The sequence below is a fragment of the Arvicola amphibius genome, chromosome 13 (genome assembly GCF_903992535.2).
Source record: "Arvicola amphibius chromosome 13, mArvAmp1.2, whole genome shotgun sequence".
In the NCBI taxonomy this organism is placed as follows: domain Eukaryota; kingdom Metazoa; phylum Chordata; class Mammalia; order Rodentia; family Cricetidae; genus Arvicola; species Arvicola amphibius.
In genome coordinates, this window is record NC_052059.1 from 47,278,317 (window position 1) to 47,292,964 (window position 14,648).

At 39.8% G+C, this 14,648-nt stretch overlaps 1 protein-coding gene across 2 annotated transcripts in view; it reads left to right on the top strand.

Moving 5' to 3' along the window:
- The window catches only part of Ppp2r2a (protein phosphatase 2 regulatory subunit Balpha), a 59,740-nt gene extending 45,996 nt beyond the window's left edge, over window positions 1-13,744 (top strand). Inside the window, exons 4-10 of one of the 2 annotated variants that reach the window (XM_038309922.2) lie at window positions 84-249; window positions 5,392-5,504; window positions 6,226-6,403; window positions 7,009-7,173; window positions 8,067-8,236; window positions 10,791-10,882; window positions 12,761-13,744. In XM_038309922.2, coding sequence (XP_038165850.1) covers window positions 84-249; window positions 5,392-5,504; window positions 6,226-6,403; window positions 7,009-7,173; window positions 8,067-8,236; window positions 10,791-10,882; window positions 12,761-13,040 — 1,164 coding nt within the window. In that variant the 3' untranslated portion in view covers window positions 13,041-13,744. The remainder of the gene's footprint in view (window positions 1-83; window positions 250-5,391; window positions 5,505-6,225; window positions 6,404-7,008; window positions 7,174-8,066; window positions 8,237-10,790; window positions 10,883-12,760) is intronic. The other variant, XM_038309923.2, reaches the window with a different exon arrangement.
- The last annotated feature ends 904 nt before the right edge of the window (window positions 13,745-14,648 follow it).

Genomic DNA, 14,648 nt, shown 5'->3' on the forward strand with positions numbered 1-14,648 from the left:
TCGACAATTTCAGAGTCTGTTGGAGTTGATTATGGTTAAATATATTTCTCAATATAGTCCAAATATTTTTCTTTCTGTTGTAGAACAAAATCCAGTCTCATAGCAGAGGAGAATACAATGTTTACAGCACCTTCCAGAGCCATGAGCCAGAATTTGACTACTTGAAAAGCTTAGAAATAGAAGAGAAGATCAACAAAATTAGGTGGTTACCCCAGAAAAATGCTGCCCAGTTTTTATTGTCTACCAATGGTAAGTGTGCATCTTCTGTTTTTAGGCACTCATGTGGCCATGTCCTGTAGAGGATACAGGCCCTTCCAAGAGGACTTCTGCTTGAGGTCTTTGTGAAGAAACACTAGCAGAGCCCTTCCCTGTACAGAACGTAAAGTTCTACTATGTTCACTTCTTTTATTGTTTACTAGCAAGTTTTAGATTCTAGATTATCAATTTTTGTTTAGCCCCCTTTCAGCCTTGTGGCCTTGGGCTGATCCACAATACTGAATTGACTATTCCTTACCTGTAGACATAGAGACAGCAGTGTCTGTTGTAGTACTGTTATGAATACATAGTAATGTGGTACCTTGGCACACAGAACCAGGGTTCAGAAAATGTTCATTTCCTTCCTCTTCATTGCTAAACTGTGCAGAGGACGGTTTCTGTGCCAGGATGATCTCTGGGAGAGTTCCTTTCCTTGGCTTACATTAGCATATCACTTTCTTCTTACAAAGCCACATGCCTGGAAGAAGTATCTTCTCATATTAACTGCAAGGAAAGTTGTTAATGGGGTTTAGAGTTTGGTAAAATTGAGGCCAAAAATTGAAACCCTGTATGACAAGTTGAGTGATTCTCTATCCTCCCTCACCACCACTTAAAATGTGACTTGGTTTATACTAGGACCTTCGGATTAAAGAGATGAGGGTGGTGGTTGGAGATCTGGGTAGCATGGCCTATAAAAATTTAGACCAAAACTTTTTTGAGACTGACACACGTTAGCAGAAATCTCATGTTTTCTCATCTAGCTATTAATAGAAGCAAACCTTAGCACTTATACCTTTCTATTTGTGTAGTGTAGACTCATGACTTCTTAGGATAACACAGTGGGAAATATTTAGATTATTCACATTATACCCTGTAGTCTACTATATTAATTCTGGGGAATGCAGCACATAAAATATTACCACTCATGATTCTATGTATTTGTGACCTCGGGAACCTATTTTTCTCCCAATTCAACACACACACACACACACACACACACACACACACACACACACACCGGTTTTTCCGTCTTTTCATATGAATGGTTCTTTGCACGTAGAAGGCAAGGGAGATAACGAGACAGTCTTGCATTTTAGCCTAGGCTAGCCTTAGCTTCTCCAGGCTGGGGTTACAAGCTTGGGCCATAAGGCCTACCTCATGGCAGTTTGTATTTTTACCTTTTCTAAAGTTAGGGATCAAGTATAGGCCTTCAAGAGTTCAAGCAGAGAGAGTAGTGTAATGAGGCCCAGTGAGTGCTCAGGACTCCCTCCCTACCTCATTGCCGATCATTAGTTATCATTCACTATGTCCACATGCAGCTTCCATAGACTGCCTTTTTGCTCTTCTAGCAAAAGTGTCACCAAATAAGCATTTCCTTTGTTTGGCTTTTAGATGAGGGTTATAGGTGTAGGCACTATGCTCAACTGTGATGAGCCTTAATTTAGGGGACCATTTGAGATTGAGGCTAATAGAAACTCCCATGGCTTGGCCAGGGGCCTGTAGTCTGTATTCTGTATCTGTAGACAGTGGAGAATATCTCTAAATACTGGATGCCTACATTTGAAAATACTACTTTTACATATTATTTAAGGGCCTTTTTAGTCACTGTTCTATTGTGTGAAGAGATGCCAAGACCAAGGTAATTCTTACAAAGAAAGCATTTAATTGGGGTTTGTTTACAGTTTCAGAGGTTTAGTCTGTTACCATGGTGGGAAGCGTGGCAACAGGTATGGTACTGCAGAAGTATTTGAGAGCTACATCCTGATCAACAAGCCAGGGTTTGTGGGCGAATGGAGGAGAAACAGACTGAGCATGGATTTTGAAACTTCAGAGCTTACCTCCAGCGACACACTTCCCCCAACAAGGCCACACTTTCTAATCCTTTCAAACACTGCCATTTCCTAGTGATTAAGCATTCAAATATACGAGCCTATGGGGGCCATGATTAATAATGTTCAGAATATAGTTCAGGATCCTATAGGCCTGATAGAACAGTTTATTTGTGTTTTGGGGGGGGCATTACTGCTGATTTCTAAGAGAACTAAGATAACCTCAGGGAGTTAAGTGTATATATTTAAAAATAGGGTTCAATATGATAGTGTTAAAAAGGTTAACATTTTATAAACGTTTGTGTTTGAGTATGAAGGGAAAGAGAAGGTATAGAAAGAGTAGGACTTGAGTTACATCCAACTCTTTGAAGATGTCAGCATCCATACAGTGTATGGTCCTTGTTTAAAGTGGGATACAACATTTAGTTATTTGTTGGCAGTTTAGGGAAATAGCAAGAGGAGACATTTTAGGAAAAAGAGAGCTTGAGAGATGAATGGTCATTTGCTGAGATCTAGAACATCCCGCTCCATTGTGTACTTCTGTGGACTTGGTCCTTCTCACACAATACCTGCTGTGGGGGCAGAAATGCTAGGTAAAAGTGGATTTTCTGTGGTGATTTATTTCCTGTTTGCTTGCTCCCCAGAGCACTACACTGAGACCATGTAGTTATTCTAGCACTGTTGTCTGAGGTTTCCGTCCTGCCCAGATCCCGTAGTTGTTAAGTCCCAAAGAAATCACACAGAGGTCTACATTAATCATAAGCTGATTGGCCCATCAGCTCAGGTTTCTTATTAACTCTTAAAACTTAAATTAGCCCATTATTCTCATCTGCGTTAGCCACATGGCTCAGTTCCTTTTTCAGCAGTGTAGTCACATCTTGCTTCTGTGTCTGGACAGGACTGCAGAGGGAGCTTCCCTCTTCCCAGAATTCTCCTGTTCTCATTGACCCACCTCTACTTCCTGTCTGGTTGTCCTACCTATACTTCCTGCACAATTGTCCCGAACCATAGGACTTCAGTTTTGTGTGTCTTTTTACTGAAACAATAAAAATAGTTATATTCTGAGTTACAAGCTTCACAGTTAAGAAAAAAATGTGCCTAAAAAGAATATCCAACTTTTTCATGATGGTTTGTTTGCTTTAGAGGGCTTTTTCTTACTGTTTTGTTTTCCCTTGTAAATGTAAAAAAAGAACACTAACTAATTCATCTCATCTGAAAGTTTGGCAAGTTTCCTTTCTGGACCTTTTGTACAGTTGATGGATTTCAATAGGCGGAAGACAGCTGAGGGGGTGGGGCAGATTTGTCACCTTCATCTTCAGAAGGGGATTTCTAAGCAGATGTCTACATCTTCTGAAGAAAAGAAAGTATGTATATATATGACTTGTATCTGAGCATCTATTTCTTAACTGTCAGTTTATGAACTAAATAGTGCATTGGAAACACATAACAGATACAAGAGAATTGCAAACAGGATCTTCACTAGAGCTTAGGATTGTAGGTTACTGAAGCTAACAGTTTATATTTACATTTCATTTCGTATCAGGTTGTAAGTAGGCAGTAGAAATGGCCACACTGTCACTGATATCTCCCTTTAGCAATTGACTTTCACTGCTTTTAAATGGCTTCTGAGCTATTTTAAAGCTAGGATATTCAATTTTGCTTATGTAAGAACATTAGAGATGTCTTGCTTTTGAATAAAAATACGATTTTAGAATTATAACAAAGTATAATCGTACTGAATCCATAGTAAATAATTACAAACGATACATGGATAGATTTTATTTCCAAAGAATATAGTGAACAGGTGTGCCAGTGTGCCTTGGAGAAGAAGCTTGGCAACATGAGCTACCAACCATAAGTTATGCTGATAGAGTCTATAAGACCTTTGTATAAGAGCTTACCATTGTGTTTTTCCAAACATCCAGAGAGGAACATTGAGGGACCACTGCTCACAGCTCTCTAGATAAAGACAAACGATCAAAATTAAGGGGCAAATTTAAATACAGAGGAGGCTTGATGGCTAAATGCCATGTGGTGTTTGAATCCTAGAACAGAAGAAAGGAGTTAGTAGGAAACTTAGTTAAATCTAAGTATGTCATTGTTGCTTAAGACGTTGACATCAGAGAGACTGGGTAAAGTGTATATGAGAATACACCTATCTTTGAAACTTTGTATATTTCTAAACTTAATTCCAAGATGAAAAAAAAATTTAAATGGGCTATTGTATACATTCTTGAATTATAGGAATTTTTGTCTTGAAGGGATAGAGGATTTGTGTGCACACATATACCAAGGCAGGGTTTTTCTGTGAAGCTCTGGCTATCCTGGACCAGGCTGGCCTCAAACACACAGAGATATGCTTGCTTCTGCCTCCCAAGAGCTGGGATTATTGCACTATTACCTGGTGAGGATTTGCATTTAAACACTGTTTTCCAGGCCTCCATTTGTATTTTGGTAATCACTGATTCGAGAGGAGAAAAGGCAAACTTAAAGAAATCATTCTATGCCATAAGGGATTCTGGTCTTCCATAAGATATATTGGGTTGAGATCCAAGGAGCTGGACCTTGCCAGCTGAGCTCAGGAATAGACAGTGTTGAGTCCATTGTGTATTTTCTACATTTAACATTGAATACTGGACAAGTATGCACACACATGCTTTATTTTACGCATGAAACAGGTGTATTTTTGAAAGAGACCTGACCTCAACTTGATGAAGATGAAAAGGCACATGGATTCTTTTTGGTGTTGTTAAGAGTAGTTTGGGGGGGGGGGCGCTCTTTTAATCTGAGCAACTGAGCCTCATAAGAGTTCTTGGAAATTTGGTTTACAGAGTGAAACCCTTTTACAATCAAAATAAAAGAGCCTGTCACGATGACCCATGCCTTTAATTCCAGCAGCTGGAAGACAGAGATAGGAAAAACATTTTGAGTTTGAAGCCAGCTTGATCTGTATAGCAAGTTCTGGGATGGTCAGGGGTACCTACTGAAACCTTGTCTCACGAAAGAAAGGGGGTAGAGCCGGGCGGTGGTGGCGCACGCCTTTAATCCCAGCACTCGGGAGGCAGAGGCAGGCGGATCTCTGTGAGTTCGAGACCAGCCTGGTCTACAAGAGCTAGTTCCAGGACAGGCTCCAAAGCCACAGAGAAACCCTGTCTCGAAAAACCAAAAAAAAAAAAAAGAAAGGGGGTAGGTAGGAAAGTTAAAAATTCCTTTATATGAATTATTAAATAGCATACTTTAAATAGCTTTTCTATCAGAATTAAAGTAATTTCTGGATTTTTGAAGACTTTTTTAATTCTTTCCCCAGATAAAACAATAAAATTATGGAAAATCAGTGAAAGAGACAAAAGACCAGAAGGCTATAACTTGAAAGAGGAAGATGGAAGGTATAGAGATCCTACTACAGTCACTACATTACGGGTAAGCACTTAATAAAAACGACTCTCAATCCTAGCACAGCAGGGCAGAGAAAGGTGGATCTCTGTGAGTCTGAGTCCAACCTGGTCTATGTGGTGTGTGTTTGAAGACAGCCAGGCCTATAAAGAAACCCTGACTTCAAAGAAAGGAAAATGCCTTTGATGGGATTTCTGTCAGTGTTTGTATAACCTGGCTTCCAAACAGATACCATTATGGCCTCTGTTCCTGGCCCCACTGGTGGACAGTTCCTTATGGGACATTGCATCTTTCTCATTGAAACAGAACAGAAACAGCTCTGCCAAGGTCTTACCACTACTAGAGGCAGAGCTAGGACACACGTAGACTGTCTAACACTATTCTGTCACTGGTTCTGGCTTTCAGAATTGGGATCTTAGTCTTTGCAGAGTAATTTTTTTGAAGCTCAGAGAGTAGAAATGGACAGAATCTTACAATTTTATGCTAAAGATGCTAAGAATAAGAAAGCGGGTTTTCATTTCCTTCTTAGCCTTGTTAATTCAAGCCACAAATGTACTGGTTTATACCAGAAATACTGCTTATAAGCTAGTACTGTTTGGTTTTGGACATTGGGGAGTTCATATTGGTGCTTACACAGAACCAACATCAGTGGCTTTAAAAAAATTCATTCTTAATCTATTCTACGTTTTGTTTTCTCAAAAGTAGATTGATGGTCTTGTGAATCTGGTTTTTCATATTTTGTTGACAGGTGCCAGTGTTTAGACCCATGGATCTAATGGTGGAGGCCAGTCCACGGAGAATATTTGCCAATGCCCATACCTACCACATCAACTCAATTTCTATCAATAGTGATTATGAAACCTACTTATCAGCGGATGATTTGCGGATTAATCTCTGGCATCTGGAAATTACAGACAGGAGTTTTAGTATCCATTTGACTTGTTTAGTTTGGTGTTTGGTAAAGAAATCATATTTTGTCATTAGATTTATCTTCTCTCCCTAATGTATTTGAGTTCTTTGCTTTATAATATCTCTCCATCTTTGTGGCATCTTCCCAGTCCCTCTTTTAAGTAATTAAAACTGAGGAAAAAGTTACCTTCATGAGAAAATAGAAAGAAGTATCATATGAACTGATTCCAAAATAGATTTATGGAATTCTAGGGAATTTCTTTTGTGCCCTGAATATTGAATCTGAGTGTTTTGTTATACTTGTAAGATACCTAAGGCTTTAATTACAAAAATACTAACATTGAAACCTGAAAGTGATCTAAAGATTTGTTACTGCTCATGTGTGATAGTACTGTTTAACAGTCTCAACATTAAGCAGACTGAGGCTGGCAGACCAGGAGTTCCAGGCCAACCTAGGCTATATAATTGATGAGGCCTCTCAATAAAAAGAAAAAAAATACAAAACACATTTTAACATTTCTGGGTTTGCTTGTATAGGAGTAGAGTGTCGTTAAGAAGAAATACTTGATCTTAGTTATTTGCTCTTTTCTGAGTGGAGATTCCTTAATGAAATGCTGTATAGATATTGTGGATATCAAGCCTGCCAATATGGAAGAGCTCACAGAGGTGATTACAGCAGCAGAATTCCATCCCAACAGCTGTAATACATTCGTGTACAGCAGCAGTAAAGGAACTATTCGGTTATGTGACATGAGGGCATCTGCACTCTGTGACAGGCATTCTAAATGTAAGTCTGTGTCTGCCCTTTCTTTAAAATGGTCTACTCAGACTCTTGCCGGGCTTGTGTGTCTGTGGGTAGCTTCCCGACTCATGAGACTTCACTTATTCTACAGGAAGCACACGGGGTTGGAATGTATGTTGGGGGTGGAGGTGTGGCTAAGTTCTCCAACTGTGTATTCAAGCAGAGCTTTCTTTTCCTCCTTTCTCATCCCTCTTTCCTTAACCTTTGGAACTTAACTAGGAAGCCCCCTTCCCTCCATGAAAGGTTCTCTTTATAAAATGTTGGGAAAAGGGAAAACCTTGGCACTAAAATGGGTGAAGCTTGAGAGATGGCTCAGCAGTTAAGAGCATGGCAGCTCACAACTGTCTAAATGTTTGCCCCAGTTCTAGGGAATCCAACATCCTTTTCTGGCTTTCTTTGACACTGCACACACATGATATACACTTAGATACAGGCACATATATACACACACCATACACATAAAATCAAAAGGGATGGAGTTATAGAATTATTTTCTTGTCTTTGGTTGCATTTTTAAAAAAAAGCTCAGATATATACCAGTCGATAAAATCCTTTTGTAAGGCACCTGGAGGTTTGATAGGGGAGGTGGGAGGTGCTTTTCAAGAGTGGCAGTAATAGAGACAGTGAGGCAGATGTGCACTGAGGTAGAATGTCCCACGTGCGTCTTCCTGTGCAAAATCAGACCCTACTTATCAGGTTCTGCACTTTGTAGTAATCATTCATTTTCTTAAGAAATTTTGCAAGGAAATGTGTCCCCAAAGCTGGCAGAATTTTTTTTAATTAGCCTGTGATTTTTATTTTCCCCTCTCTTGAATAATTTATTTTAGAAAATGATTTATCCAGTCCCAAATATTAACTCTTTTCCCCTTTGTTTTCAGTGTTTGAAGAACCTGAAGATCCCAGCAACAGGTCATTTTTTTCTGAAATCATCTCTTCTATTTCTGATGTAAAATTCAGCCATAGTGGTCGCTATATGATGACTAGAGACTATTTGTCAGTCAAAATTTGGGACTTGAATATGGAAGACAGGCCTGTGGAGACATACCAGGTATTCACAGTTTGTTTCTTTTGAAGGGTGTGTGTCTGTGGGCATTGTATGGAGGTGCTTCTTGCAGGTTGTTTAGAGTGGTATATTTCTCTCCGAGAGCCATGAACATGTTACTGTTGCCTGTGTTAAGTGTATGGATGTGTTACTCTTCCTGCCTGTGTAAAGTGTATGTTGTCCGTTTAGGATTGCAGAGGAACTTAATTTTGTTACTCATGTGTTTTAATACTGGCCACTTGGTATGCTGCTTTGTGTACAGAAGACATGTGGGCTGGAGCAGAGCTAGCGAACACTCTCAGCAGAGAATGTACTCCAGGTAGTGTATAGTGTAGAAGGACAGTGAACCAGAGCTTAAATTTGACTCACCAAACATGACTCATCTACCTCCTGGCTCATTTTCAAGTTTAAAAAGGCCTGAATTCTTGACCGATGGCTTTTGGATTTGTTTCTTCAGTGCAGAATGTAAGTTCAGCATTTTCTCCTTGTCAGAGAGCTACTATCCTTGATCCATGTCTCCAATGTCAGAGATAGGCGGGACTGAGGTACACAGTTCAGCACAGACCAGGCCAGCAGAGCCTGTGGACCAGGGTATAGAAAGCAGTGCCCTGGAGCAGCCTTAGGAAATATGTGGTGCTTACAAAAGTAGGACAAACACACACCTCAAGAGTCTAATTTTTCAACTCTCAAAATAAATGTGAATGAAAAAGTGTTTTGTTTTCAAAGTGTTGGCGATGTCCAGGAGAGCTACTGGTTGTCTTCCCCATGCCTGACACTGAGATGCTAGTTTCATGGTCTCCCTTTGTTTGGGGAGAGACCCTGCACCATTGTGAATGCTCTATTTGGTTCCTACCTTACATGTTACTTGACTTGCTGTTCTGCCTATAGAATTGGATTAACCATTGAGGATGAAGTCACATTATAACAGATCATTTGAATTTGTATGGTTATCTTGATGGCCTCTGAGACTGGAGGCTATTTCTGATGTTTGCTTTCCGTCTACTAATCCTGTCCTGGCCTTATATCAGTTTCAGTTTCTGAGTGTTAAAATACTTAGTATCATAGACATGACTCAAATTTATTAGTACTTCAAGTAAAGTGGACATTTGCAATGAACTTAGATCTGAGTGTGCTAATATATACATAAATCCCAGAACTCTGGAACATGATGCAGAGGTTTGTTATAGAGTCCCCAAGTTTGATACCAACTTGGTGGCTGTCACTTCTTAAGGTTCTCATTCTGCAAAAAGGGAATGGCCGATGAACACTTCTTTTTCCTCTGATCTCAGCAAACACTGGGAGATGTCTTTGTTGTTGGTACCATCTGTGTGGAGATGTGCTATGCTTTCTGATTAACTTTTAACTAGCAGATTTACTTTGTAGTTTAGCCATCATGGTTTCCAAAATTACCCTTTTTGTGAAATACTATAGCTCAAAAAAGAGATACATTTTTATTGACTTTATATTGAATAAAAATAGGAAGAGACTCTCAAATGTTTTATCATATATGTATGTATGTGAGTGAGTGTGGTGTCTGCATGCATAGCACACATGTGGGAGTCAGAGAATAATAACTTTGAGGATTCAGTTCTCTTTAATGTGCATATCCTGGGATTCAAACTCTGGCTTGATGACAAGCATATCTCATAGCCCAGTATTGAATTTTTAAATGATACTGGTAAGTGAGTGTGAGGAGATGGGGACAGACAGCCAAGAGAAATCAGTGTGTCACTAAGCCAAAGCCTTGCTGTGCTGTATATTGAATTTAAAATAAAGTAGTACTTTAAGGGAAGGAAGCAGGCCAGCAGTAATGTAATGAGTGTCAAGAAGTGAAAATTAAATTCCTCTGCAACATTCTTTTGTTAGTGTCTTATCTGCCATTTTCAAATACCTTCTGACTTAGATGTCTCAGTTACTGTTTGATTCATGTGAAGAGACACCATGACCAAGGCAATTTACAAAAGAGAGCATTTAAAACAGGTTGTGGTTGCACACACCTTTAATCCCAGTACTTTGGAGGCAGTGGCAGGTGGATGTCTTGAGTTTGAGGGCAACCTGGTTTTCAGAGGGAGTCCTAGGACAGCCAGAGCTACACAGAGCAAACCCTGTCCCTGGGGGGAAAGGGGAAGAGGTCATTTAATTGGGGCCTTGCTTACAATTTCGTCATGGTGGGGAATATGGGCAGTAAGCAGTCAGGCATGGTTTTGGAACAGTAGCTGCAATAAACAAACAACAGATAAAGGCAATACCACCTAATCCTTCCTAAATAGACACTAATTCTGGACCAAACATCAGATATATGAACCTGTGGCGGGGTGTTATGTTCTTAATTTGAATAATCACAGATGCTTTAGTTAAGATTATCAGGGTATATTACAATGCCTGGAAAGGTGGTTTTCCTTAGTTGTGCCATGGAAAATATGTCTGCCTAAGAGTATATAAGGACTAGAAGTAAGATTAGAGGGTGTGTGATTCTGTATACACACTCTCTAAATGGAGCTTTAGTTATTTTCCTGATTTGAAAAGAGATTGCAATAAACTAAGTATGTTTTCTCCCCAGGTACATGAATACCTCAGAAGTAAACTTTGCTCACTGTATGAAAATGACTGCATATTTGACAAATTTGAATGTTGTTGGAATGGGTCTGACAGGTAAGGAAAGAAACTTGTTATATGTTCATACCTCTTGTCACACTAGGTAAAAATAATGACTTTTTTTTAAACAGAAGTTATAAAACATTTTCTTCCAGGTACTTGTAAAATAAGCCTAGTAATCATGAATAGAGCTATAATGACAAAAACAAAGTATTGATTTTCAAAATAAATGCAAAGCATAAGAAATCTATACCAGGGTTATCATCTTAAAATCTTTCCCCAATTTTTATGACCCAGATAAATGACATTGCTAGCTAGGACAGTGTGTGCCTATAGTCCCACCTGAGGCAGGAGCAATGTTTGCACTCAGGAGTCCAAGGCCAGCCTGAGTAACTCAGACCATGTTTTAAGAAACATTTAAATCAAAAATCACAACTCTGATATGCCAGCAGTTAGTTAAAGTGGTGGATTTTGTTTTTGATTGCTACTCTAGTATTTGGAGAACTGTTTGGGCAGTAGGTACTTCATGCAGGGTACTTCAGTGTCTCTTACCCCTCTGCTCACTTCACAGAAGTTATTGCAAGTGTTACTGTAAGCACTTACTCCTTACTATATTCCGATTAAAGCAAAGCATAATTTTGAAATTACTAAGGCCATATCTAAAGCAATTACAGGTGCTTTATTTGGCACTAGTTGAATTTAAAACACTTGATACGATTCAGATTTCTTGTTAGATGTTACAGAGAGCCCTGGAACTTGGAATGCTTGTCTTTTATCTGGTTTTTAAGTTATAAGTACTTGAATTTTACATGAGACCCAATAATAGGCTGGTCATGCTACACTACTCAGATGCCTGCTGCAGGCTAAGCACCTGTGATGTCATTGCTAAATGTGAGGCCAGTAAGGACAGATGTCAAGAAAACGTAGTGATGTGTAGGCATGGCATTTTATACAGCCAGTTTTCCCCATGTCTGGTAGCTGTATGGTGATTCTCAACAATAAGAATACTTTCTGAGGGCAGACAGGGTGATCAGTGTAATAGAAAGGCTTTCAAACAACGACCTGAGTTGGATTCCTGGTGCTCATAGTAGAAGGAAGAACCAGCTTGTACATGTTGTCTTCTGACTCCATGTGTCACACATACTCACACGAAAGGCTTTTGGATTAATTCTTATCAAATTACGTATTGAAAAATTATTTTTCAAACTATTTCTTCTGATGTCTATCTTAATTTTATGTGTAGGAATGTTTGCCTGCATTTTGTGCTTGGTGCCCATGGAGGTCAAAACAAGGCTTTTACTGGAACTGGAGTAACAGATGGTTGTGAGCAACCAAGGGTTGCTGGGAACCTGGGCATCTACAAAAGCAGAAAGTGTCCTTAACTACTAAACCCTTCCCAACTCCCTCACCACTTCCTAAAGGACAGAGACCGCCATCCGCCACAACCGTGGCTTCAAAGCCAGCTTTGGTCAGTGCTGTCCAGAACTCAGAGACGCACCAAGTGGTCCCAGTCCTTTCGTGGCAGAGTAAAACCTGCTCTTGTCTTAAAGTGACATGGTGTCATAACTTGTTCTCTTTATTCTAAAAGAGTTCTTCAGTTTCTTGGCTTTCATAATCTGGGCATTTTGTGTTACAAAATAACGGTTATTTTATAGGTTGTTTCTCAATGTGAGCATTGCATTTGCTCATTAAATAAAGATTATACAAACTTCACAAACCTGGACCGAGGGGCCACCACCAGCTTAGTATGAATCGGTTTTAAAGAAAAACAGTTTTAGGGTTGTCAGCGACATGCACCATCCTGAATTTGATTGTCTTAATTCAGATAAGTTTAAAGAAGTTGCTTCCTGCAGAGTGCTAGTCCACGTTGCTCACTGATTTGTTAAAGTAAACAATCTCTTGTTAACAGTTTGATTGGGTATTCTACCTTTACAGCGTTGTCATGACTGGATCCTACAATAATTTCTTCAGAATGTTCGACAGGAACACAAAGCGGGATATAACTCTAGAAGCATCACGAGAAAACAATAAGCCTCGCACAGTTTTGAAGCCACGCAAAGTCTGTGCAAGCGGCAAACGAAAGAAAGATGAAATAAGTGTTGACAGCCTAGACTTCAACAAGAAAATCCTTCATACAGCTTGGCACCCCAAGGAGAACATCATTGCCGTAGCGACTACAAACAATCTGTACATATTTCAAGACAAAGTGAATTAGGCTGGCGTTCCTAGCAGAGGAGCCACTTCCTGCTTAGTGAGATAGTTGAATCTAGCATTCATACCTATAAGAGAGCGGTCCATTGTGGCGCCCCTTTCCAGTGTTTGACAGTGTGCCATTCGACAACACATTTGATAGCCACATGGAGAAAGCTGTGTGGGTGCGTCCCGGGCTGTTCTCCATGTCTGCTAGCCATTAGGGAAGGGAAGGGCACTTTTAATTTAATGACTTCTTGCACCATCTTGCCTGGTGGACTGGACTGGACTGTGTCAGCATTGTTGTACTCCACTTTTTATGCCTTCCATTGTGATGACGTCAAACACAGTGAACGCCTTCAGTCATGCTATGGGATTTGTGTATCCTCATTACTGTATCATTTGTGGGGTACACCCCTCTTTTTTAAATTAAATACAGCTCATTCTTACTGTGGCTTGTAGCATTCCTCCTCTCTGGCCTCCTGGACTCTTCCCCCTCCATCTCTTACCCTTGCCCTTTCCACCTGGTCTCGGTGGTGGCATATCAACAAAAGGAAGAACTAAAGAAAGCACACAAAATGAGTCGGTCTGGGGTCAGTGGTAACGGGGGTATATGTTGCGAACAAATGTTTTAATAACAGTTGGCTGTAATCACTCCTTGCCATGTCTGGCACTGAAAATAAGGAAAAAAAAACCTACTACTGAATAAAAGTGACAAAGAATGGAGAATCTGGTTTTCTTTTTCTTTTTCTTCTACCTCTTTAAACCCCCAATATTTTGTGTCATATCCTTGGGTGCAGTGAAATGAAATGGGTTTCTATTGTCTCCTTGGTATTTTTATGAATTATTTTTAACAAGTGTTCTTTTCCATGGAGCCTCAGAGAAGTGTTCTGTTCACCCATATGTTGACCATACATTATTGTTAAGGGTTCACAGTCTAGAGATGCTAGAGGGTTCTGTGTTTTGTGTCTGTGCTTAATTCTTCTGTTAATGAAGTTGCTGTAAATGAGAAACCACGGTTGTAGAGCTTCACTTTGAAGTCTTCTTCCAGCGCTTCATTTCATTTTGCCTTAGGAAATGCCAAGTAGACAAGCTGACTTTTCCCGCCATTGTGGCACAGCAGAGTGGAATTCCATCTGGAAGTAACTTGGTAGATGAAACCCCATGCTGCACTGAAGAGCTGTTTTGTACTGCTTGCTATGGAATCAGAAGGAATTGTACTTTGCCATAGATACACCTTTTGGTTTTCCAAAGGTATATTCGGGACAAGCTTTTAAAGGTACAGTGCTGCATGGACTGCAACAGCTGCATAGTACCAGATGTGTGTCTACCCACATTGTCCCAGTACTGAGGCCCTAGCCAAAGATGGAAAGTGCCCCAGTTAGTGTGGAACTGCCCTTGGTCAGTCCTGCAGGAAGCTTTATGGAGAGAGAATGGACTTTATTTTTAAAAGATGAATGAGCAGGCGTTTATATGAGAATGGTAGTATATTTTGGTTGAACAGTAATCTAACAATGTTGAATTTAGAGGACTCTGCGTGCTTATATATTTCCACTGCCTATTGTTCTTCAGTAATGAAAAATGATTAAACAACCCCACCACAGTTCCCTCTACACTTACACAAATATGTCTT